This window comes from Equus caballus, unplaced genomic scaffold, assembly GCF_041296265.1.
Source record: "Equus caballus isolate H_3958 breed thoroughbred unplaced genomic scaffold, TB-T2T haplotype2-0000448, whole genome shotgun sequence".
NCBI classification, from domain to species: domain Eukaryota; kingdom Metazoa; phylum Chordata; class Mammalia; order Perissodactyla; family Equidae; genus Equus; species Equus caballus.
This window is the reverse complement of record NW_027221892.1, coordinates 1,164,898-1,190,926: the sequence shown is the minus strand read 5'-3', so window position 1 is coordinate 1,190,926 and position 26,029 is coordinate 1,164,898. Positions and strand designations below refer to the sequence as shown.

Sequence of the window (26,029 nt, the reverse complement as noted above, 5' to 3'; positions counted from 1 at the left end):
AACTTCTATTCTTCCTTCCATCTCGATGAATTTGCCTGTGCTCGGCACGTCATGTAAGGGGAACCGTATCATAGGTGTCTTTCTGGGTTGCGTTTATTTCACTGAGCGTAAGGTTTGCAAGGTTCATCCACGTTGTACCATGTGTCAGAAGTTCATTTGTTTTTAGGGCTGAATCTTCTTCCTGGGAACTATTGCACAGAAACACCCAAATTACTTCTACCAATTTCCCCCGGCCCTGAAAATTAACACAGAGAACCTTTCAACACATTTCTTCTCCAGACTGGGGGGGCTCTGAGGAAAGGCCATTGTTACTGGAATAAGCAAGGGCAGGCTGGGAGTGGGGTCTCAGGGAAAGACGCCCTCAGGAGGTACCAGGGAATCCCCAAATGGATGGGAGGGTCTCAGCAGTAACTGAATTCAGGATGTGGTGGAGTCTCAGACCGGGTGCTAGTTCTCTGGCCGTGGGGTGAGGGGCTGGTGCTGCATGACAGGGAGAGAGGACGGCTCACCGTGTTCCTGGGACACCAGCCCCACGGGAGAGAGGGAAGGCTAGTGCGCCTTCCCGACGGACTGGTGGTGGGAAAAACTCAGCCTGGAGGAGACAGCCGTGTGCCCGGGGTAACCAGAAGGAATTACGTCTCCTTCAGCCAAAGCAGACAGCCCCTCGTCCTGGGCTCACTTTATCCAAATGGGAGCAAGAAGGAGGAAACAATTGAAGACGCTTCCAGATGTGAGATGTGTGGTGGCAGAGACTGTGCCTGGGAGATTCTGAAAGGCCTCACTGAAGTGACCTAGGCTGTGACCAGAAGGACAAGACTGAGCCACGCCTGCGTAGGTCCGGGAACAGGGAGTCGGGGGAAAGGCGCTGTTGGTGCTGAGACTCTGGGGCAGAAGTGAGCGTGAGCAGAGGAGGTCAGAAAGCTGCCCAGGCGGCTGGAGGGAGCCTGAGAAGCAACAGGAGCTGCGGCAGGGGCGGCGGTTAATGGGGCCAGACCGGGGAACCCGGTAGTCTGCGTTCATTTGGGTTTCTCTCTCACAACACTGCTCCCAAAAGTTGCACCTCTGAAGTACGAATATTGAACTTCTCCCGGTTTCCGTGGTCTAGGCATTGGGCACGGCTTAGCTGGGAGCCTCTGCCTCCAGGTCTCCGTGAAGCAGGACCTTCAGTCTCAACTGAGGCTAGACTAGGGGAGGATTTGCTCCCAAGTCACTCACACGGGTGGTGTCAGGAGTCATTGGGACTGAGAGTCTGAGTCTCCATGTGACTGTTGGCTGGGCGCTCCCTCAGATCTCGCCTCCCTTGGCCTCTACATAGGGCAACTGAAATCATCGCCACTTGCTATCTCATTTCCAGAAATGTGACAGAGAGAGAGCGCAAGAGATGGAAACAGAGGGGGAGATAAAGGGAGGGAACTCAGGAAAGCAAGCAAGAGGGAAGTGACAGAGTTTTTGTAATTAAAACTTGGATGTGACATTCCATCAGCTGGGCTGTATTCTATTGCTCAGAAACCAGTTACTCAGGATGTAGTGGTTCCACAAGGATGTGCACAGCAGGAGGGAGGGAGCGCTGGGAGCCTTGGTGGAGGCTGCCCACCACATAGGCCGACAATGAGGCGCTTGGGTCTGGTTCTAAGGCCAACAGGAGACTGGGAAAGGTTGAATGCTAGTGAATGACAATATCTGAATTTCCTCGAACTTCCAACCCTTGAAGGTGCAGACCTGACAAGGAGCCCCCAAGGGGCAGGGACTTTTCCCAAATCACACGGCTGGAATCCAGGCCTGTTTGGAGAGGTATTCCCGACTGCATCCACCCCTTCTTGTAATTCTTCCACCTCTAAGTTCGGGGACCAGACCCAGGCGGCACCACCTCCCAGATATGGGAGGCGTTATCACATGTCCACCCGAAGACGTCCCTGGGAATGTGTTTCTAGCGCCATCCCATCGTGCAGGTTGGGAGACTGGGGAGGCCCTGAGAGGCACAGTGGCTTTTCCAGGACACAGAACTGCTAGGAAAAAGGAGATCCGAACTGGGCGCTCTCTCTTCAAAGCTGGGGCGCTGGTTCCGATCCCAAGGAGCTGTGGGGAGGGCTGTGATGGAACTTTCTGTACAGCTCGGGAGATGACACGGGCAAGGAGGGTGAGCGGTCAACAGCCCCGAGGGGGCTTTGGGTGGGTCTGATGGAGGGAAGGGCCCCCCATCCTGGAACCTTGGAGACATGACCTCACTTCCTTGGCGACCGACCCCAACAGAGCTTAGAACTCTGGTCACCAGGCAGCCATTTTGTACACATAGCCCATTTGACCAGAGACACTCGACACAGGAGGATGTGTTCGTGTATCCCCTCTTTGCGAGGCTCTGGCGCACAGAGAGCCAACAATGACAGTCTTCTCCAGCGCTGTCGACACTGGCTGAGACCGCACCTCCAAGACCTCAGGCCATTCGGAAGAAGGAACCCTCAGGTAACACAAGGCAGCCCAGGGCGGGCCACTCCGGGTCAGGCCACAAGTGTGATCCCACCCTCCCATGCGGGCAGCCCCACACCCCTTGACCCTTATTGTGTGTGTGTGTTGGCGGGCATGGAGTGACGGAAGGCAGGGATGAGCGTGGAGCTACCCTGGACGGGAGCAGACGGTTAGGGCTTGGAAGCCTGGCGGTATGTCGTGTTCATATCCCAGGTGGTGGCTGGCAGGATGGAAGGTGAGTGCTGGGAGCCAAGCCGCCCTACCCGTAGGTGAATCCCAAGCCCGTGAGGTGTCATCTCATTCGCTCCCTGTCTGGAGGTCTATGCGGATGCCCCTCTGTCTGTGCTCGGTGTGCGGGAGAGTTTTCCCCCTGTGGGCAAGTGCAGGCAGGCCCCTGCTACCTGCCGCCGCGGCCACCGGACGCTGTCTTTGCAGAGCTCCACCCAGGAGATGGTCCAGGAGCTGGCGCATGGGTCCTACGGCTCCATCTCCCTGGACAGGGGGCAAGTGCAGCAGACCACCGACCTTGCCCGGGGCTGGACTGAGGGGAGAGTGAGTGACACCCGGGGCCCTGAGATCACTGGGGTGTGTCCACAATCCAGAGTCAAATCTGGAGCCCTCCCCTGGACCCGCCCAGGGCTTTCCCACTGGAGTGTCCCAAGGGCCCAGTCCCAAAGGAATCTGGACTTCCACGCCTCCTCACCAGCTACCTAGGAGGGTGGGAAGTCGCTCTTTCCTAACCCTAGGCGGAGTAGACAAAACACTGATGTTTGCGCTTCACACTCGGCCAGGGGCATCTTTGAAATCTGCCATTTTCTGAATCTGAAACCTCTGTAACGAGGGTCTCAAACCTCCCTTTCGTGTAAAAGAAAGAAAAACCAGCGTCCTTTCTTGTAGTCAGCCAGATCCTCACAGCGTCTGTCTGCCCGTGCACTGTCTCCCGACTGGGGAGGGCTGAGGTTCCCACCAGACATTTCCCTTCATGTCAGGAGCACATGAAGCCTCAGGTGGGGGAGCGGGGGAGTCCTGCAGCCCTGGCTTAGGGCGGTTCTCAGTTCCGACGCACAGGACCCTGAGCAGCCACTTGGCAGCCCGAAGCTTCCGTCCTCTCATCTCTAGAATGGGGATGTTTGTGTTGGATTCGCTGGTCAGTGCTCTTAATGCACGCTTTGGTGCGGGGCGGTCTGTCCTTGCCAAGCCAGCCAAGTGTCCTGAGGAACTCATCGTATAATCCTCCCCCCGCCCAAACTCAAATTGGACTTTTCAAGCCTGGAAACCGGTTGGCTGTGGGCAATCCTGTCCCTCCTCTGCACACATCCCTGAGGGGCTCACAGTTCCTGGGGGACCTCCAGACCTTGACTTCCTGGAGGTTCACGCTGGTGCTGGTGACTCTGTGTCCTTCCTCATCTCACCCAGCGCGGAGAGTCACTCGGGCAGCGGAATGAGGCCTGCAGGATGCGGGCCCTCCAGGCAGGCCTGCTGGAGAGGCTGCCGCCGTCCATAGGACCAGCCTTGGCGCCTCGAAACATGGCCAACGTCACCACCATCGTGTTTGACTGCGCGGCTGTCCTCACCTCCCACGGGGTCCTGGACCACCTACTTGCTACGTGAGTGCCCAGCCCCTCCTCAGCACAGTGGTGACTCTGCCCACTGCCAGCTGTGTGTCTTGGAAACGGCCCTCCATCTCTCTGAGCTTCGATTGCTCCTCTGCAAAGTGGAGTGGGAGAGGATAAACTTCATCGGGTTCTGGTGGGCACGAATGGGATGAGCCACGGCAGGTGCTTCCCTGGGGCCTGGCTCTACAGAAGGGGCTGAGAGACGTGCCGTGGTTGTTCCTGGTTATTCTTTCCCTCTCCCCGATGAAGAGCAGTCTGCTCCCCCATCGCTGGGATGGGGCCTTTCTGAGTTTGCAAAGGCACACGGAAAGCACTCTGGCAGGGAGTGTGGGATTCCATGCAGCTGGTCGTGGGGCGGGTCCTTGGAGTAGCCAAGGAGGGGTCTCCGGGGCCGCAGAGGGGCCCCAGGCCCACTCAGCTACCGGGGATGCTTCTGGTTGGAGTTCATTCGAGAACACTGTATATTAAGCACCTGTGACATGCGGGAGCTTTAGAGACACTTGGCACAACGCAGTGAATGAAGCAGACACAGCCCCTGGACCCCCGCAGCAGCCTGAGACTCAGATAGTCACACACCATATCATCCACAGATCCTGTCCCCCGCCTGTCCCAGGGGATGCCCTCCTATGCTCCTTTACGACTGGAGGCCTCTTCCCACGTTCTCATGCATGATGGACCCCAGCGCCAACTAAAGACCTGAGTGTTCTTTGAGTGCCAGACGAGGGCCTCCTGTCTCCACAGAACAGGGCTGGGGGAGAACAAGAGGACAGAGGACTGTGGCTGGGGCGGGCCCGGCACAACTCTGATCTCACTCATCTTTTGATTCCTCTGGGAGGGCTGAGGTCTGATGGCTTCTACTGCAAGGGGATAGGAGTGAAAGAGAGCTGTGGGTGGGGTCCCAGAGCCCCTGGGAACCAGAGGGGAGGCTGGCTTGAGCTGTTCCCTGGCGACCCATCCCCACCACAGTCCCGTCTCCCTCCGCTTCCCCTTCTCCATATCCACCCCTTCTGACCACCACCAGCAGGCCCAGAAGAGAAGGGGTGTTAGCGAGCCGCTCACACATCGGCCTCAGTCCTCAGTCCACTTGCACAAGGGCGTGGAGGGCTGGGCTGGACTGTGTCCAGCCTCTTTGCGAGAAGAGTGGCAGTGGGAAGAAGAGACTCACACAAACCCCGTGTTCCACCTGCTGGATGAGCAGGCCTGCCACTGCCAGGATGGCCACACAGGAGTCAGCGCCGGGGTGGGACTCCCCCCTGGTGGAAAGGGGCAGGCACAGGGCCCAGACCCAAAGCAGGGTGCCTTGGGAGGACAGTGTGGAAGCGACGGCCAGGCCTCTGGCTCTGTGGCCCAACTGCTTCCGCCCAGTACCGCGTCTTCTATGGTGGGAACCTGGCTGGACCCAATGCAGGATTTCTGGGAGCCCACGCCCTTTCCCTCTTTCAGGATGCGGCTGGCCTCTCTGCGTGTCATCTGGCCTGGGTCGCACCTGGGAGGCCCTGCCTACCTTCCCCAGGTCCAGCTGCAACATCTGGGGCCCAGGAGGGCAGAGCTGGAAGGTGAGGGCACAGCAGTCTGGGAAGACTGTCTGCGGTGGGGTTCACGGGCTGGGGTTCCCTTCAAGACAGCGGAGTCTCTCCTGTCTTGTAAAGTCGGGTACGTAGGTGAAACTTTCTCTTTCTCCCGCTGCAGCGCCAGTTCCAGAGCTCCTGCCGGCTCTAGAGCCAGAGCAAGGGCCAGCTCCGGGGCCAGAGGCAGCTCCAGCTGTAGTTCCACCTTCCGCGCCGGAGCTGGAGGCGGCCTCACCACCAGCAGCCTCACCTCCAGCAGCCTCACCTCCATCGGCCTCTCCAGGGCCGGAGCGAGCGCCATCAGCTTCAGCCCCAGTGCCAGCTTCTGAGCTGGAGCAAGATGCGCCATTGACTTTTGGACGATCTCTGCCTCCAGCTGCCGAAGTCACCGCAGAAGCGAGCGCCGAGCTGAGAGAGGAGAGGCCTAAGCTGCTGGACTTCCCTCCGAAGCTGGTGGCCGAGCAGCTGACCCGGATGGATGCGGTGAGCAGCGGGGCTCTTGGGCTAGGTGGGGCCCGCCTTGGTGGGCCATCAGCTGCCCCAGACCTCCTGTTCCCTCAGCCGCAATCCAACGATGTGGGTGCAAGTCACAGCTCCCCCACTTACCCACCGGGTGACCTGGGCCACCTTCTGGCCCCCAAGTCCTTGCTGTCCCCACATGGACAGTAGAGAGCACACCAAGGGCGGGCACCTGCTGGGCAGAGTGGCTGTGCGGATGGATGAGGTCGAACAGAGAGGAAGCGGGGCAGAGAATAGCCCTCTGGTGGGGGAGGGAAGCTCACTGGAGTGCTGCCAAGTCCTGGGTCACTCACCCATCGGCCCAGGAGGCCTCAACAGCCTCCGTACTTATTAGACACCTAGTGCGTCCTTACCGACATGGAAGACAGGCAAACAAAGCCCATGGTTGTTGCTGCCTCGGGGGAACGTGCAGCTGAAAGGGGAGTGGGACCAGGGGGTGATGAGAACGGGTGGAAGATGCCCCTTGAGATGGGCAGGTGTGAGCCGTGTTCTGGTGCTTGGGGGAAGCAAGACTGGGCTGCGAGCCAATGGGACTTCTCTTCCCCGCCCCTATTGGGTCCTCGGTCATCCTGCGCTGGGCGGCCTCAGCGGACACAGACAAAACCCAGAGACTCCCAGAAGCTTCAGGCCACCTCCTCAGGTTCCTGAGCTGCAGCTGACCAGTGCCTCCTGCCTGGGGCTGCGGGGGCCTGCAGACTCTGAGCTCGGGTGTGGCAGGGTCAGGTGACAGTCCCCATCCTCCCCAGGAGCTGTTCAAGAAGGTGGAGCCCCGCCACTGCCTGGGTTTTGTGTGGTGCCAGCGGCCCAATGGGAGCAAGGAGTACCTGGCTCCCACGGTTCGGGCCACTATCAACCAGTTTCTTCACGTGTCCGGCTGCGTCATCACGACGTGCCTTGGGGACCTCAGCATGACGGCCCAGGACAGGGCCAGAGTCGTCGAGCTGTGGATTCAGGTGGCCAAGGTCAGTAGTGGCAGGGCCCAGGGAGCCCCTCCCTGGAGTCAGGGGGACTGCCCCTTCTCCTCTCGCAGCTTTCAGCCTTGAAGTCGGTGGTCTGGGCCTCGGCAAAGTCCTAGGCCCCTTGCTGCCAAGGGCCTGCTGACCTTGAGTGCTGGTCCCAGTGGTGGGAAGCTCCCTTCCCGCCCTGGGTTGAGCTAAAATCTTCCTGCCCGCGAGCGTTACTCATCAGCTCCCAGGTGTGCCCTCCCTCGCTTCCCTGGGCATCTGCCTCATCCAGGACAGCAGAAGCCCACGAGGGGACACAAGCCAGAGGAAGCAGGGCTCCAGCCCGCCGTCGCAGCTCATTCCCTTCCCTTCCTCAGGAGTGCCGAGTCCTTGGAAATTATGCGTCCCTGCGTGCCATCGTGTCTGCTCTGCAGAGCCCCTCCATCAGCCGTCTGCAAAAGACATGGGGACGAGTTGCCAGGTGGGTAGGCCGTGCTCCATCCAAGCACCACCAGGGCGGACCAGACATCCCCCGTGCGACTGCCATGGACCCCTCATTCAGCTAGGACCATCTGGGAGGCAGCGGACCCTAGGGATGGGGACTGGCCTCCTTGCTCGGGTCTCTGAGACTCTCTGAGACCCTAGGCAGTGGCTCCCCCCTTGTCACATCCTGGATTGAGCCACACTGGAGATTTCCAAGGGTGTACTTCGCAGCAACGGAGCCCTCATCGGCAACCAACGCTGTTAGAAACAATGTGCTCAGTCGGAGTGGGAATGGAGGCCCCAGGTGACCGCAGGAGAGCCTCCACCCGAGTCCCACGGTGACCTCAGAGCTCCGAAGAACCCGGGGAAAACCCTCGTCCAGGCCCCAGGCCCTTTGAACCTTCCGGGTTCTCAGCCAAAGGCATTTCGCCTTCAACCGCCCCGGGTTTTCTTTCCTCCTTTCCTCTCCCCTCAGGAAGAGCTCTCGAAAGTTGAAGAGGTTCATCAAAGACCAGTGGGTGAGCAGGAGGCAGCTGGTGAAGGTAAGACGGAGGCTGCACATCTGGAAGGAGGGGGAGCGAGAGGGGAGGGGACCCGGCAGGATGAGCTTTGGTTCTCCTGTCACGTGAAGTTGGTCAGGAAAAGATGGACAGGAAGAGGGATGTGCTAGCTCCATGGGCAGGTGGGGGCAGTTTGGGACAGGAGGCCAGGGGCATGGGATAGAATGGTGCGGGCTGGACTGTTCCAGGAGGCTGAGGACCTGGCAGAAGGTGCCGGTGTCTGGCTTCCATGCTGCTCCATCAGCTGCCCTGCATCTTCCTCCTGGCCACTGGCTGGAGCGAGTGGGCGGGCTTCCTTTCTTCCGAAGTCAGCCCAGTCTGTGCTCAGGAAGCCAGGGCCCCACTGCTCCTTCTGTCTTCACTGTGCCTCGCAAGAAGGGCACCCTGCCTGCCTGAGGGATGGGCACTGCCGGATCCCACGGGCCGGGGGCACTCAGGGGCTTCCCAGCCTTGGGACGGACACTGGACCTGGGACAGATCTGTGTCCCCTCGGTGACTCCCCACTCTGGCCCCTAAAGTGGGCGCTGCAGACAGTCCCAGTGGGATGCTCACCCAGGTCCTTGTTGGCGATGACATGTGCCCCGGAGGGCAAGGGCAAGTGCCCAGGGAACTGATGGCTTCTTCAGGGATCCTTCCCGCCCAGACGTCAGAAGTTTCCTCGTAAAACAGAAAGGAAATGCCACCCCGCAGTGCCCTGGTCGCCCCCTCCCCTGCTAGTCAGACGTGGCATTCGGGGTCCCCATCCTGAGCGGATGAAGAAAGAATTCTGTGCAGGGGAACTCCCTGAGGGGATCCTAGGGAGCTGAGGGCTTTAGCAAGGCCTTGGCCTCGGCCTGGGATCAGAGACTCCTGGGCGTTGGGGCTGGCAGAAGCCACTTGACCAGGCCTCCTGAGACACCTCATCTCCCTCCATCCGTGGCTCGGCCCAGCTGGGGGCCCGAACACAGCCTGAGAGTCCCGAGGACAGCACTGTGGTCAGCGGCTGGGCAGAGGGTGGTGTGAAGGCAGAGGAGACAGGGGCCTGTGGCTGGGAGGGGGAGCAGCCTCTCCTCTGGGGCCCCCTGAGCAAGTCCCTGCCCCTGTGTGGGCCTTGGTCTCCTCATCTGGGAGCCAGAGGGAGATGAGCCGTGGTGCAGGCCTCACAGTGGGTGCCGAGGCTCAAGGGTGGGGAGGAATGTGGGGAGCTTGGACCTGGCTCCAGAGGCAGGCTTGAGCGGAGAGCAGTGATGACGGTCAGATGACGCTTGGGCCTCAGGAGACTGTGGGAGGCAGACAGAGTTCGTCAAACCTTCCAGACGAGGTAACAGGTTCAGGGAGGCCTGGGCGGGCCCAAGGTCACACAGGAGTGAGTGTTGGAGCTGGGATGGCTCTGGAATCAGAGCACCCTGGAGGCGGGAGCCGCAGGGGCACCAGGTGACTGGGGCCACATGTCCAGGGTCCCCGATCTGGGAGGGGTCTGGGAGGACACTTGGAGGGGAGCGTCGGCTCACTGGCCCTGTCAACACCCTGGCAGGAGGCGACCTCTATGTTGACCAGCCTGGAGACGGGCCCCACAGGTGCCCAGAAGGTAAGGGTGCCTGTGGAGGAGGGGCCCAGGAGTCGCAGGAGAGGGGACTCCCCTTCCTAGCCGGAGGTCTCTACCAGCAGAGAGGGAGCCTTTCTCCTCCAGCCCTGCTCCTGGTGCCACAGACCTGAAATGCCTGCATTGGAAGTGACCAGGAGGAGGCCTGGAACGGATGGGCGCACAACGGATTTGGGACAGGGAGGGGCGGGGACCACGTACCCTGGGTTTTGCCAGAGCCGGCTGCTGGGAGGTGCCTGGAGGAGTTTGGGGTTCCTGGAGGAGAGAAGAGGAGGAAATTGGGGGGAGGCCGCCTAGGTGGGTAGCTTGGGCTGGGCAGGAGGCTGGGGTGAGGAGTGGAGGAGAGGTCTTTGACGGCTCCTGAGAGCGGGATCTCATCACCGTCTCCACCCCGCTGGCACAGGGGCTCATCCCCTTCCTTGGCACATTCCTCAATTACCTACTGCTGCTGGACACCAACATGGAGGATTACCTGGAGGTGAGTGAGCCTGGAGGTGGAGCTGGGGATCAGGATTCGGAGATTTGGGAGGAGAGACTTGCACTGAGGCCTGAGCTCACAACCCTTGGCAGAGTCCTCTCGTGAGGGCCTCACAGCCACCCCGGGAGCTGGGTGTCATGGCCATCTTAGTGATGAGTGAATATAGGATCCAGGTGAGCCGCCAGTCCAGGCTGCCTGACTGCGGAGCTGCTGGAGGGTGTGTCTGAGCTGGACTCAGCCTCTCCCTCAGGCCCCGCCCCTGCAGGGAGTGAAGCCAGGCCCCTCCAAGGCAGGAAGCACACGAGTGGCTGAGCATCCCTTCCTGCCTGAGGCCTCAGTCTGTCTGTCTGTCAGAGAGGGCTGTCTTAGAATGTCCCTGAGCCATAGCCCCGTGGCCTCCTTGCTCTGGAGCTCAGAGTCTTGCCCGGGACCCATTCCCGTTTCTGGTAGCGCCTGCTCCCTGGTCGACCCTGCTGGTAGTGCAACCTGAGAAAGGGTGGAGACGGGGGCTAGCTATGGGCTAAGGGGGCTGTTGCTCATGGGCTTTGGCTCTCTGCCTTCCAGGGAAATGAGATCAATTTTGAGAAAAGGAGTGAGGTGAGCAGCTGTGGCCTCCCCGTGCGGAGGGTGGGGCTGTGGCAATCAGAGACTCCTCCGGGGAAGACCTTCTCTGGCCCGATGCCTTGGGCCTTGCTTTCCTTGGGAGAGTTCGGCACCCAGAGCTGGGAAAGCCGTCCCATTGGTGCGTGGGGGAAGGGGCTGGCACCAAGGACACCTTCCTGCAGGAGGAGCTATTTCAAGCCAACTGTGAGAACGAGCAAGTCCTGCACGGAATTGGAGGGAAGGAGGGTTCCCATGTGGGCCAAGACCCCAGACCAGCTCCTTGACCCTCTTCTCACCTGTCTGAGTCCCCAGCACGGTCCCCCACCCAGGCCCCGTCTGCATCATGTCCTTTCTCCCAGGAATTCAAAGTCACCGAGCAGATCTTCCTGCTCCAGGAGGCAGTCCATCTTTACCACATTGAGGCTGAGGAGCGATTTGGGGCCTGGTTCGAGGCCATGGAGCCCCTCAGCGAGGATGAGAGGTGAGGCGGGGCAGGAGTTGGTGAGGGCAAGGCGGACTCTCTCTGATGGCCAGCTCCAGGGAGCCCGTGCCCGTGGCTTCCGGGTCAGTCCCGGGGCTTGTCGCATGGTCACCCGTGGGGCCCTGGGACTCCAACTGCTGGCCGTCTCTGGGAGGGTCACCTGAGGTGTGGCTCCCGGTAGCTGAAAAGTCCCCTCTGTCCTTTAGCTACAGCCTGTCCTGCCACCTGGAGCCCCCACAGGAGAGGGCCGGCAAGATGCGCCGGTTTTTCCTGCCCAAGAAGAACCGCGCGTCTCTCAGCTCAGGGCTCGGTGAGTGTCCAGACAGGCAGGGACTGAAGCCAGGGGCTCCGGAAAGCTTCGGGCTAAGCACGGGCCTAGGGAGATGGACAGCCGGCACGGGGATCCCAGCTCCACTGCTGACCAGGCCTGTGAGGGACAATTCCCTTGACCTTTGTGGGACTCAGCTTCCTCTTCTGTGAAATGGGGGAAGCGAAATGCCAGCTCCCATGTCAGGGACAATGGGGTAGTGTTGACTGAACACTCAGGACAAGGTTTGGAGCAGAATGCAGTGGGGCTGAGGTGTTGGGCTGGGATACTGGTGTGACCCCCCCAATCATCAGTGTCTTCTCTTCAGTCACCAGACCCCTGACGCAGAACCCAGCAACAGTGGCAGATCCCGGTCCTTCCAACAGCTCGAGTGCAGCCTGCTCTTCAGCGGCGGGGACGCGGCTGGGAAACACGCGGGGCCCCAGGCCGGCTCCTCCCATGCTGATGGGGAGAAGAACATTCTAAGCCTTTTCCTGGGAGCCCTGGAGCCCAAGAGGGAGGGGACGACCCCACCCCACAGGCCTGGCAGCTCCACCCCAGCGCCTGTTTACCACTTGGGAAGGGGCCGTATTTCTTTCGTGTTAGTAGTTAGTGCTAGTTTTGAATTTGATGTTAAAATCCTGTTTCTGTTCCAGCCTGCGAGTCACGGTCTGGTTCTTTCCCCTCCTGTGCTCGTGTCAAGGAGACACAGACTCTCGCGTTCCTCCTGGAATGAAGAAATCTTGCAGGGTCTCGGCTTATTGTATGTGAGAGAAGGGAGAAGGGCCAGGCCCCTCCCTGGATACTGAGGGACACCTCCGCGCCCCCCCTTACTCAGAGGACGGCTTCATTTCAGTGTGGTTCACGTGGGCCAGGAGCAGAGACAGCACCCAGAGCTCCTGGCATTTAGAGGGTGGAGGTACTTTCACAGGCAGAGCAACAACCACTGGAATGCGGGTGTCTTTAAAATGGCACGGGCCAGCACCACGACCTGCCCCAGGACAGTGGCTGCTTTTCCACCCCTTTGGAGGAGAGGCCACGTTTTCGGCTTCTCTTGTGGAGGTTCCTCTTCACCAGATGTTAGGAACTTGTCGTTTTCTAATGAGGCTCTGGACAGCAGCAGCTCTAAGTGCAGAGAACGATGTAAAAGCTCAAAACGTGCATGTGGAGGGTCAAGGCCGGAGAAGGTCATGTGCAGATGGACTAAGGGCAGGCAGGACCCTCCCTCCCCCGGCCCCTCTGGGGGCTCCATGTTCACCCTTCACCTGGATTGGAATCCTCTGGGATCCTGGTCCACGGCTCCGAATTCCTTTCCCTGCAAGTTTGGTATCCAGGGGGACAGATCTGTGATGCAGCTTTGAAGGCTACATCTGGGCATCCTTCCCGACGCATCACTGCTCCTTGTCCACCAGGATTTCCTGCCTCCGTGCACTTCCTTCTGCAATTCTTGGAAGGGCAGAAATTCCCTCGAATGCCTCGGCCTCTCTGTCCCGTACCTCGTGGCCACTCCTCCCTGGCAGGGTCTGACGGATCACGGGTGGAGTCTGCTTTGCAAACATTAGATACCCTAATCCTGGCCAAAGAATGACCTATACTCTCCCTCGCTGCCCAGGGTGACATCTGGGCCCCTGTGGTTCTGAGGTGTGTGGTCTCAGGCAATCACCTGTTCACACACTCAGGCATGTTGTTTCTGACTCATCCTAACGGGGCAGGAGGACCTGAGCCTATAAACCATGCAGCCCCTCGGAGGGCTGTGTTCTCTTGCCCAGCCTTATGCTCCGTTTATGGTGTGGGTGTGAACCTTTCCCGTTGGAAGCTTTCAGAGATGAGTCGTGAGAGGAGGGTGGTTGAGGGGTCCAGCAGGGAACGCAAGCAAACGGATGACGGGTAAACACAGCCTGACAAAATTAAAACACTTAAATGGTTCCAGTCTGGTGGTGAGCAGACACTGCTCCGAGCTCACTCCAAGAACCCACCCGGTGACCAGGAGCTAGAGGGTTACCACCTGGCATTTTGAACGCCCCCCCCCCACCCCACCCCGGGAAAGACCCTGTAAGACTAGGACCACAGGAAGTGCTTGGCCCTTCTGAGTTCTCCCCTCCTTTCTGATGGCTGCAAGTGTCACCCAGACACACAGCAGCGTGAACCCTGCCAGGGAGGCCTCCTCAGTACGGCCAGCAGCTGAGGAGAAATGCTGGTTCCCAGCAGCCCAGGCCCTTCTTGGTATGGCACAGCCATCCAGGAAGGTGACTTTCTAAATGGAAGCCGGAGCCGGCTGTACCTTCCCGCCACAGAGAAAGAGAAGTGCCAAGTCCCAAGGCTAGTGCAGGCCCAGGAGGAAGACACCGTGTCCAAGGGGTTTCCCTCACAGGGCCGTGAGGCTCCTGAGAGCCGACCCTTTGGTTGCAGCGCTTTGTTTGTCATGAGCCTACCAGACGGCAGAGGACAATAACTCGCTGCCTCTTTGGGCTTCCAATGGCCAAAAATGAACTGATCGCCAGCAAAAAGAGGCCCACATGTGCAGCACCTGTATCTCATCAGTCTTTATGTTACTTTGATATAAATTTTAGAGAGAGAGCTATATATATATGTTCACTCACACACAAATATATCATGCACTCTAACTTATTCCAAACAGAATCAAGAAATAATACTCATACTCCTCAAATGCACGGTTTTGCAGCTGGTTCCCTCTCGGTAGCTGGTATTTATAAGCACCTTCTTCCAGGACCCATTTCATCTTCCCTTCGCCCTCCACAAACCCCGCGGCTGGTCATGGTGCTCTGCCTGGTTAGGGGACCATAACCTGCCTTCCTGAAGGGTCTGGGTCATGGCAGTCCTACCTGGATTGGATTCTGCTCATTCCCTGGGGACTTCAAGCCCAGGACGTGCTAGCCCACAAAACGCGGTCAGGAATCTCCTGAAGTCCACACGTGGGCTTCCTCCTCTCCAGGCTGAGGAGCAGAGGGAAGCCCGAGTCCCAGAGGAACACGAGGGCTCCAGACAGTGTCTGCTTTGCATGTCAAGATGGAGAAAACTCAGGGGAAACTCTGAGGGTGAAGCAAGGCAGTCCGTTGTCATCATTCTCTGCACTGAATCCACCCAGACGGTTCCAGCAGAGGCTCCACAACAAGCAGCCCCAAGCACCCAGGCGGGAGGCCGGCTGCGCTGTCCTGCCTGGGCTTGCCCAGTACATGCATGGTCTACATATTTTGCAAATGACCACAGCTGAAGATGCCCAAGGGCTAAGATTCACCCTGAGCTAACATCCATTGCCAATCTTCCTCGGTTTTTTTTTTTTTTTTCGCTTGAGGAAGACTAGCCTTGGGCTAAGATCTGTGCCCATCTTCCTCTATTTAACACGTGGGATGTCTGCCACAGCATGGCCCGATAAGCGGTGTGAATGTCCACAACCGTGACCCGAACGTGCCAATGCCGGGCCTCCAAAGTGGAGTGGGCCAGTTTAAGCCCTGCGCCACCCTAGGTTATTTTAACACATCACTCTCAGAAACTGATAAATCTGTCACGTGAAGGTAAGCAATTCTAAAGAGGATTTCCATAATACTGCAAGCTCCATCCCTCCAATAGACAATCAAGTCCTAACAAGCAGCGGTTTATTGTCACGTTGCTGATGCCGGAAAAGGTCTCTGTTGACAGCACGATCCCTCAAAGGCCTTGTCCATTTCTGTGAATCCAATTTCCAGCACATAGAGATCTAAAGATTGAGGCAAATGTGGTCTTTCCTCCTTGCAACTCTGAATTAACATGCAATAAAGAGCAGAAAAATGGAGACCTGGAAGCAGACCTCTTATTTGAGAACAGAGATATACCAGCGCTTTTGAAATGATCTTTGGAGTCTACCGGAGTATTGCACAGAAGGAATGATCCATTCCGACTAGGTAGGTTTTACTGTGTCGCTGTGAGGGCGACAACGGAATCATCCCGCGAATCGGTAACTCTCTGTGACTTTCAAGCGCAGATAAATAATATACTTCGGAAAGGAAAATGCGAGAGCACCGTGAAACGGAAAGCCCTCCTTGCTCTACTCAGCTGAAATCCAGTCTCTCCTCCACAAGAAATCCCTGTCTATGCTTCCTACGTCCCACAGAGGAGTTTAATAAAAGAAAAGGATTGGTATGTCTTGAAGTTGCAAGAGCTCAAGCAAGAAAACGTGGGACCCTTCAAGGAGACGTCAGTGAAGTGCCGGGCTCCATCTCAGGGGCACCAGCGTCTCCTCTCTTTCCTGGTGCTGTCAGCACATCCTTCTTGGGCGCTCACTTTCTCTGCCTGGCTGCTGAGCCTGTCCACAATCGCTCTCTCCCGCCCTCTTCCCCGTCCCCTCCTGTTTGCTCAGATCTTCCACAGTCACCAGCAATTGTTGGCCGTGGAGCTATGGGATGCCCAGACCAGTTCCCAGAATCATCTCTGCCAAATCTGAGGAAGGGCAGGGGTGTGTATGGGACTGGACGGGGCACCCCATGCGAGCGCACCCCGCAGGAATTCACCTCTGCTGCAAGGTGCAATTTTGCAAGGCTACGGCAAGTTCCAAAGGGCTTGCCACTTCTCTCCTGCCAGCAGACCTGTTGGGGCTGGTGCCACGTGCTCTCCCAGCGACCCCTCACTGCTGGGTGGGATGGCATTCTAGTAACTGGCCTTCTGAATATGTAACTGCGCATCCTCAAAGAGATGGGAATTCTTAATCCGGGCTTTGGTTTGGGTTGATTCCCACGATCACGCAGCTTCCTCTGCGAAGACTTGACCATCATCACTTCTTTTCCTCTCATCCTGTAAAAGTAATCATGAAACTGGACCCAAATGAGAAATGAAGCATGGCTTCTTAGGACAATTATCTCAGTTTCCCTATACTTCCACCCTTCCTCTCTCCCTCTGGAGCTCTTCTGACCTGTGTCCCAGGACATCGTCAAGCAGATTTGGGTCAAGGACAGAAAGCTCAAGGTCAAAACTCAGGACTGCTCCAGATCAGTTTTCCTCCCCCGTCTCGTAACACCCCCTCCTTGTTTCAGTGTGATTTTATTCTCTTTTATTGCTCTTGCCATTCTCACCTGTGCAAGTCCTGGCACTCTCTCTGAGGACACGTGATCCCCCAGCTTACTATAGATCCCAATTCCCATCCTTTCTGTGTTTTCTGACTATTCCTTTGGTTAACCCATTGGCCAGTTGTTGCTCTTAGCCTCTTTAGGGTCTAAATCAATTGTGACATTATCAACTACCCCACTCTTAGCGACTCACTCCCAGGTCCTGATATTTACATAACCCAAACGATCATGTTCACAACTAAATAAGTTAGAGTCCAGCCCCATGGCTGAGTGGTTAAAGTTGCGTGTGTTCTGCTTCAGGGGCCTGAGGTTTGCGGGTTCAGATCCCAGGTGCAGACCTACTCCACTCATCGGCCACGCTGTGGAGGCATCCCACGGACAAAGGAGAGGAAGACTGGCACAGATGTTAGCTCAGGGTAATCTTCCTCCTAAATAAAGAAATAAACCCTTCAGAAAATGTATTCATCCACCACAAATTCCTGATTTCCAATATGTCTTCAAACATTCATACAGAAGATACCTGTTCCTTCAGATCGGAAGTGATGCCAGATCACCATGTCCTCACTTTAATTTCCTCGTGGACCTGTCAGTCCTACATTCCACGGACTGTGATCTCAATAATTTCCTTGAAATAATCAAAAATTCCTTACCACTCGTCTTATTTGTGTTGTAAAACTGGAAACCCGGGAGATCCTGATTATCTGCTTTGCCATTCTACTGCTAGTCTTATGATAACTGCTGAAGAAAAAGCACACAACACGATATTTTGTCATCACCATAAAGACAAAATCATCTGCATCAACTGGGAAGCATCCATAATGCCTGGACATTTTTTTTTCTTTTTTCATCTCTCGGGTCAATAGCAAAAACACCAAGGCACTCAGTTAACAAATGGGCAAAGGAGTAGAATAGCCATTTTTCCAAAGAAGACACACAAATGGCCAACAGCCACATGAAAAGGTGCTCAGCATCACTAATCTTTAGGGAAATGCAAATCAAAACCACAAGGAGATATCACTTGACACCGGTTAGGGCGGCTATTATCAAAAAAAGTAGAGGTGACAAATGTTGGTGAGGTTGTGGAGGAAAAGGAAGCCTTGCAACTGTTGATGGGAACGTAAACTAATACTGTAATGATGGAAAATAGTCTGGAGGTTCCTCTAAAAATTAAACCTAGCGTATAATGTAGCAATCTCACGGTATTGTGTTTTGTACTTCGAATTTCTAACAGAGTATATATTCTGTTAAGTGTTCTTAAAGCAAAATAATGATAATAGTAAAGGGGGTGGGAGAAAACTTTGGTAGATGATGGATATGTTTATGGCCTCGATGGTGGTGATGGTCTCATGGGTGGACACTTATGTTCAAATTCATCAAGTTGCATACGGAAAAGTATGACATCATTACCGATTCTTCTGCACCTTAAAACACAACATGTCCTCATCCAGAAAATGAATATTGACTACGTCTGGGGACAGACGTTAGTTAGACTTATCGTGGTGGTTATTTCACGATACATGCAAATCATTATATTGTACAAATGAAACTAATATAAAGTATATGTCAATTATACCTCAATTAACAAGCGCACACATCATACAAGACTATTTGAACATTGTAAACGAGTTCAGTGAATCCCTGAAACTATGCCATCCCCAAATGTCACAGGAAGCAAGGAGGATGAAGTAAGATGGAAAGTTGTTGTGCAAAGCTGCATGCAAATTAAAATCCTTTAAGTTGCGTTCAGCTGCTGTCACTGCAAACCAAGACAAGCATGGACAGTCCTTGGTGAGTCAGCTTCCGGTCAGCTCTTCCCCAAGGCCCGGCAGTCATGCGCCCCTCCCCTAGTGGGTCACTCTGCTCTGTCCTCCAAAGTGGCCAGCAGGAAACCCTGGTAAGATTCTGGAGGACAGCCGCTTTCTATCCTAGATACTCACGTTTTAACAGACACTCGAGATGAAATGTCAAGACTTAAAAGCATAAGTGTCTATTTGTGTAGTGTAGGGTATAAGGGAAACCATAGGAGGTCTTTTCAGCATCTCTCAACTCATAATGCAAACATAGCCCTGTCTTCAGAAGGACCGTCCTTGGTCTTTGGTGCAGAGTAGGGCATGTCGCAGGTGGCACGAAGGACAGGTTGTAGCAGCACTATCCTCACTCCAACAGAACTATCTCACTGGACATGACCCCGTGGGTCTCCAAAATAAGTTACTGAACATAAAGAAAAAAACCTTTCTTGAGAGGGGCAATTTTACCGATCAAGGGAAAACTTCTGAATTTTCGCATCTTATAACAAATAAATGATATGTCCTATTCTATCCTAATGAGGTAGCATGGGTACTTCCATAATAAATACTTTTCATTTTCAGTTCAAACATGCTCAGCTGCTTTCAAAAACCAAAAAACCAAAACAGAAACCCAGGCATGTAAAATTAAGTGTTTTAACTTGATAAAGTACTAACACAGCAGTGGCTTCTAAGGGAAGAGCTTTCAAACGAAATGATCATTTTTGGTAATGACCGTAGAAGATGGTGCTATCGCTGTGAAAGGATGGAACCAATCCAGAACGAGCCAGCTTTTGATTAAGGACAACGGAATTGAATCAGATGCCAGAAATACTCACTTGGAAATCAAAGTCCCATCATCATCCCTGGAAGCATTTCTGGAACTTTCCCTTTGGACACAAATTTTTGTCTTCCAAAGGAGCAGACATAATACAGAGCAAATAGCAGACAGAGGAAGATGAGTCCCAGTTTGCCAGGCACCAAAAGGGAATTAGTGGCCCTGAGTCACATCTCTAGGAGCCCCACTGGGTGAGGGCTTTCACCAGGACCACACATGTCCACTCAGCAAGGGGAGTCCTCAGGGATGTTCACCTTACTCCCCAGCCCATCGAAACTGAAACAAGACAACCCAGAGAGAGAGAGAGAGAGAGAGAGAGCACATGTTAAATTCAATGAGTTGGGGGGCCAGCCCCACGGCCACGTGGTGGAGTTCCCGTGCCCCGCTTCAGCAGCCCAGGGTTCGGATCCTGGACAGGGACATGGCACGGCTCATCAGGCCATGCTGAGAGGGCATCCCACATGGCACAACCAGAAGGTCCTACAACTAGGATACACAACTATGAACTGGGGAGGGGAGGTTGGGGAGAAGAAGAAGGGGAAGAAGAAGAAAAAGATTGGCAACAGATGTTGGTTCAGGCGCCAATCTGGAAAAGAAACAAAAAAAATCAAATGAATTGCTCACGTAGGGCACGCAAAGCGTCTAACTGTGAGGTGAAACAATGGAAAAACAAACTTTCTGGCCTCCTGGCAGGAACCTTGTTCTTTAATGAGCACAGGCCTCGTGCTTCACTGTCTCATCCCCTGGGATGATGCTGTTTGGTGCGACAGAGGATGAACTTTCCCTGCAGAGGTCAACATGCATTTGTTTTTATAAAATCAGGATTCTGCTCTCTACTTTCATATCTCGGTTGTCAAATATCCACTGTGATTATAATCATTTTACTATTATTTGAGACAATTTCAAAGGTTACACAATATGCAATCAAAAGAATGTCCTAATTTGTTCCACAGTGGCCTGAAGGGAAAGTCACCAGACAACAGGCGGGGAGGGAAGGCTTACTTCAGCAGCAGTTTGAACAAAGGGATCTCGGAGGACCTGACGTTTTGAACTGAAACGGAGTATAGAGTAGGAATACGTGTGTGGATCCTGGGGCGGAGATGAAGGGTGACTGCTCAGTGTGCTGGCAGCAGCAGTGCTTGTTCTGTCAGGTGGTTCTGAGAGTTTGCGTTAAACATCACTCCCTGGATGTCAACTGTAGTCATCAGACGAGATCGGAGACCGAGAGGTGAAGGGGTGTCTAGTTGGCGAGGGGGAGTTAACAGCTTCCGTTGGAAATATGTTTGCTTAAGGTGCCTATAACATACACCTGGAGCATTATAGCTCAGAAATAAGATCTGGACGTGGTTTTTAGACATCGCCATCATAGAGATAACAGTGGAAGGCATTGAAGCAATAGAAGAAATGCACAAGAGTACTGAGACAACGTAGGGTCAATGGAGAGAATAGGGCTCACATTGAGTCCTGAGCTTTCGCAATAGTGCTGTGTGAGAAGGACCCTGTGAAGGACACCAGGGAGTGTGAGCTGGTTCACAGGCAGTCAGGAGCCTGAGATGTCGAGAAACGGAGGACAGGGAATCATTCCAAAAGAAAATCGTGGCCCGGTTCTGCGTTTGTTCCAAGTAATAGAAAGATGCAGAAACACTCTTTGGATTTAATTATGGGGAGATAGCTGTGATATTATCAAGATTGATTAATACACAGACCATTGTCTGAAGTGTGGGGGAGTGAGGAGCTGGTAATTCCATGAACACTGATCTTTCAGCTTCATTGTGAAGGGGAAGGAAGACGTGGGGCGAGAACTAGAGAGAAATGGGTTCAGGAGAGGCTGTTGTTTCAACAATGAAGAGATTGAATGAGTGAAAGGAATTCGATGGGGGAGGGGAGGGGAGATTGCTAGCAGAGAACATGACGTTTGGAATCAATAATAAAACTTCTCTAGAGAGGAGGAAGAAGGGAGACAATTAGGCTAAACCAAGGATCAAGATGAATTTTCAATGGAATCAGGAGAGGAGTCATTGATGGTTAAGAATGGTGGGATATTTGTAGACTTTGCGGCAGTGAGCTCAAGTATTTCTTGTAATGATCTAACTCATCAACATAGCAGGAGATGACCCCCTTGGTGGAAAGTGAGGGGAAAGGCAAGAAGTTTTTAGATTGGAAAGGCTCGGTGAAGGTCTGAACTGTTTCTGAAGCCCGGAAGGACGCACCAACTATCACGGCGCCGTAGGATGTAAAGGGAAGGAAAAGGAGGACATGTCGCTTCTCTCCTGTCAGGATGTGTGTCTGCTGGCACAGCCTGAGCCAGCAGCTGGGATGGCTGCTTTGTGTCCTGAGAAAACAGGGTCCGAGGTGGAAACCTACACCGAGGACCGGGCCGGGCAGTTCTACGGGAGATGTGCAGTGACATGTGGAGAGCCCGTGCTGCTCAAATCACAGCCTAATGTGCTAATGACATCTGAATCCCCCAATACACAAACACGCACTGTGGTAATGTCTGGTAACACCAGCTAAATTGACAGGAAAAATGTCACAGCTCAGTGTCATAAGATGGACACTGAGCATCCTGGCTGCTAGAGTATTTCGGGTCTTCGTTGTTGTCAATCTGGATGTTTCAGACATGCATCTCTCTTCTCACCACTGAGACTGTGCCTGTCGCCTCCTACTCAACCTCTGAGGCCCCACTGTGATGCCGTCGTCTTCCCTGACGCTTCCTCCTTGGCTGGTTCACCGTGTGCTCTCTCTGCTCCTGACGGTTTGCCCCTCTTTAGAGCTCTTTGCACGTGGACCCAGAGTTATTTCTTTACCCTGCATCTTTCTGGCTGGTTTGTGAGCAGGGTCTGTCTCTTATTCATCTTTGCAGCTCTGTTCTTCCACACAAGAATGCCAGCAGAAGTTGAGGGACATACCCTAAAGGGAAGACTTAGTGATTGTATTATTGGCGGTACTTTGATGTTTTGTTTTGATTTTGGTGAGGGTGCTAGAGGGTGGACTGCCAATCAGTGACAGTCCCAATCGCTCAGTGCTCAGCTTATTATTTTGACTTGAATTTTACTAATGAGTTTGTGTCATTTACTCAGTATACAACATGCTTGATTGGGCTAAATGAGGAGAATTCCATAACTCAGGACCTGCAGGGAGGCTGATGCATGCACAGCAATCTGCAGTACTGTCCCCAAAGTGGGATTACACAAGTCTGGGCAAAGTCCTCGGAGGACCAGGAGAGGGGGCCCAAGGAGGATGTGGTTGAAAACCAGAACAGTGATGACATCGCTTCACATTTTGCTCCCTTGACACCCTCAGACCTCAGGGCTTTGCTGTCTATGATCATTCTCAGAGTGCTGGGAAGCCCGTTATGTATCGCACTACTGCCGTCCCCACTACTGTAGATTTTGGTAGAGTGTTTACCTTGGCTTTGATTGCGTCTCTACAGAGCCAGCCACCTGGTGGTCTGCTCATGTCGGGTCACACTTGATATTTAGCCTTTTGTGGTCAGAGACAGCGCTGTCCTGTGTATTCATTCCTCTGGGGCCTAGAACACAGCAGGTGTCCAATCACTAGGTGGAAGGCATCCATCCTCATAGAGCCTTCAACTCTGTGCTTTGTAATTATCGACTTTAACAGAAAGATTTGAAAGTACAGTGCTTCGCAGTAATTTTCTGATATTGTCAAGAAAGACTGTCCCATCAAGAATATGAAGCGTATCTTTATGAAGTGTCTTTACTTGAATGGGGATTAAGTTGGCTGCCCTGGAGACATTTTCCTGTCATTTCTGTTCGTCTACTTGCTAGTTGCATTGTATCTTTGATAAGTACTTTCTCAAGATATTGAGCAGTGTTTGCTAAATCTTGACTTCTGTTTCTTTTATAGATAGTCACTGATGATTTTCTCCCATTCCTATCGGTCCAAAACTCTTTCATAAAGAACAGATTTGAGTATCTTCTTATTCACTGTGGAGGCTTTTGTGGTCATGATGTATATCTCATAGACTAGACCTCAGGGATATTATGCTTTTGATTAAAGATGAGTATTTATTATATTATTATGGTGTATGTAGGAGGAGAAAAATTGAGAAGGAATGATGGTTTTCAGTTTCTCAGGTATGTGTATATATATATATAAACATATATATTGAAAATTTTGGGGGCCGGCCCAGTGGCGCAGTGGTTAAGTTCGCACGTTCTGCTTCTCGGCAGCCCGGGGTTTGCGGGTTTGGATCCCAGGTGCGAACATGGCACCGCTTGGCAAAAGCCATGCTGTGGTAGGCATCCCACGTATAAAGTAGAGGACGATAGGCACGGATGTTAGCTCAGAGCCAGTCTTCCTCAGCAAAAAGAGGACGATTGGCAGTAGTTAGCTCAGGGCTAATCTTCCTCAAAAAAAAAAAAAGTTTCTTAATAATGAACGTGTTACTTTTTAACTCAGGATAAGATAAAATTTAAAAAAAAGAAGCTTGTTTATGATATAAAGGTGGAGTTGAGAACTGGGATATAATGCAGGTAAGTCATACCCAATGGAATTTACTGCAGAGCCGTGTGTTTTCATCCCGCCATTGACAAGGTGGACATTCACGCGGGTCCAAGTCAGGCTGAGTTTGCCTGGTGACCAGCTCTTTCTTCTGACCATCACCTCTGGGATGTGAGTTGCTGTCAGTGGCCCTGCTGTGGGGACCAGGGCCGGTCACAAGGTCTGCTGCAAGCCCAGGAGAGTCCCCAGTGATCCTGCTCCAGGGCCAGAACATCAGCATACCGGTGACTCCGTGTGGCTTTGTTTCCTGGGTGTATCTTGTAGGTAGCCTTGTAGACTCATCGGGTCATATTCTGATCCCTGGAATCTATGACCACGTGGCTCCTCTTACTGAAGAGGAAAAAAAAAATGTACGAAGCCATTGACCTGGACCTAGAAGAATACCGGAATAGCAGCCAGGTTAAGAAATTTCTGTTTGACACCAAGGTATGATCACAAGTTGATGGATAATCTGAACAAAGAATGATGGTAACAAATATTTTCCCAAGGCTTAATTTACTGTGTCCTGTTTATCTGCACATCTTAGAACTGAAAGCAGATGTTAATTCCAAGGGGGACTTTCACTTTCAAGGCCACTTCCCTGTGGTCTAGATCAAGCAGACCTTTATCTGGGGTCCCACTGGCACCGGACTCAGGCACCTAACCGTGGAGCAATTGCTCATTTCACAGATGCGTTTTTCCAAATCAGTTTTCTGGACTCAATCCCAAGCCGGCCTGCAGCCGGTGAGCTGGGCTCCCTAACTGTTTAAAGATTGAGGATAGTCTGAGGTTATTCCAGCTCCATGACCCTAATTGTTCATTTTTCTAGACAAAACCAAGAGACTTAGGGGCTAATCTGTAGACTGCCACGTCACTGCTGCCTTGGTGTAATAAGTAGACCCAAAGCCGAAAGCGTTACTGGCAAATTTAGATTTTTTCCTTTTCCCTTCTCCTCCTCCTCCTCCTCCTTTCTAAAACGCTTGCCTGCTAGGGTGTTTGCTAGCTATGGCTGGTTCCTGGGGGAACAGCCAAGAGAGGGAGAAGCATGCAGAAGAGAGCGATAGAGTTTCTTATCATGAAGTGTAGCTCTTCCTCAGACTAGCTCTACAGCGGCCATAGCAAGATTGAAAACTGGCTCAAACATCTGCAGAGTTCTTTGAAGCCTTCTGAAAAATAAAATACATTTAGCACACAAATTATCATCGCAATGACTGGGATAGAAATTTATAAATGAACCCAAGTTTCTGAAAGGGCCCCTTTGCCATCTAGTAACTGCAAACTTCAGCGACGAGGGGCCCTCGCCAATGGGAGTGGCTTGGGCAGGCGAAGGCAGCAGAGATCTCGTGTCCTGAGGGGAAAGTCCACTTGTACTGTTTGTCCAGACATATCTAAGTGAGGCGATAATTAACTTGCCATTAACCGTGTCACAGATGTACAGAAATTGGTGATGCAAGCAATACAATTCAACTGAGTTTTAATTAAACATTCTTTCATATAATAAAATACTTTTATTTCAATTTAGGAGGAAATTCTAATGCACCTATGGAGGTACCCATCTCTTTCTATTCACGGGATTGAGGGCGCCTTTGAGGAGCCTGGAGCTAAAACAGTCATACCTGGCCGAGTTGTAGGAAAATTTTCAATCCGTCTAGTCCCTCACATGAACATGTCCGTGGTGGAAACACAGGTAACAAACGTGCATTGTTCTTCTGTCCAGCAGCGCCGTTCCTGAGAGCCACATGCCACACAGTAGCGAGCAACTCAGTTGTTAGCATTGAAGTATCACTTTTTTCCAATACAGAAGGGACTGGAACAAATGTCAAGAAACCAACAGGATTTTTGTTCAGTAAAAATCTCTTCCCTCAATTATATGCAATTACAGTCATCAGACAAATAACCATTTGGAGTTGGAGTGATGGGAAATTTTTGAAAACTAAATGGTGCATAAAAAGGCAAGATGGGTTTTACACACAGACGGAGAAGCTACTTGTCTACGGCTGGACTGAGCCGGAAAATCTTTACCCCCAGCGTTGGTTCGTCCATGATGTCTGAAATGAACCCCCTGAAAGCAGCCACCTTAATGAAAATGTTTGTGTCTGGAAGGAGGTGCGTGCCTGAAGTATCGACCTATCATCAGTGTACCTCAAGTTGCACAGAAGGTAGACTCTGAAGAAGGGAGCTCAAGGAATACCTCGGCGCCCTCTCTCCATCCACTGTCCGCTTTTATCGTCGTCTTAGCG

At 53.4% G+C, this 26,029-nt stretch overlaps 1 protein-coding gene across 1 annotated transcript; it reads left to right on the top strand.

Annotated features, from left to right (window-relative positions):
• Window positions 1-9,353: 9,353 nt before the first annotated feature.
• On the top strand, window positions 9,354-12,351 carry LOC138922080 (ral guanine nucleotide dissociation stimulator-like). Its single transcript, XM_070258907.1, has 7 exons — window positions 9,354-9,453; window positions 9,667-9,720; window positions 10,139-10,213; window positions 10,778-10,810; window positions 11,176-11,297; window positions 11,504-11,607; window positions 11,933-12,351. Exons 1-7 carry the CDS (start codon window positions 9,391-9,393, stop codon window positions 12,088-12,090), a joined length of 609 nt encoding a protein of 202 aa, XP_070115008.1. The 5' UTR covers window positions 9,354-9,390; the 3' UTR covers window positions 12,091-12,351.
• Window positions 12,352-26,029: the final 13,678 nt, after the last annotated feature.

Bases quoted from the DNA above. Each gene is read 5' to 3' on its own strand.
- LOC138922080 (XM_070258907.1), top strand. From the start codon at position 9,391: ATGACGCTTGGGCCTCAGGAGACTGTGGGAGGCAGACAGAGTTCGTCA. The intron at 9,721-10,138 runs GTAAGGGTGCCT...CCGCTGGCACAG, and splicing joins GCCCCACAGGTGCCCAGAAG to GGGCTCATCCCCTTCCTTGG. The intron at 11,298-11,503 runs GTGAGGCGGGGC...TCTGTCCTTTAG, and splicing joins CCCCTCAGCGAGGATGAGAG to CTACAGCCTGTCCTGCCACC.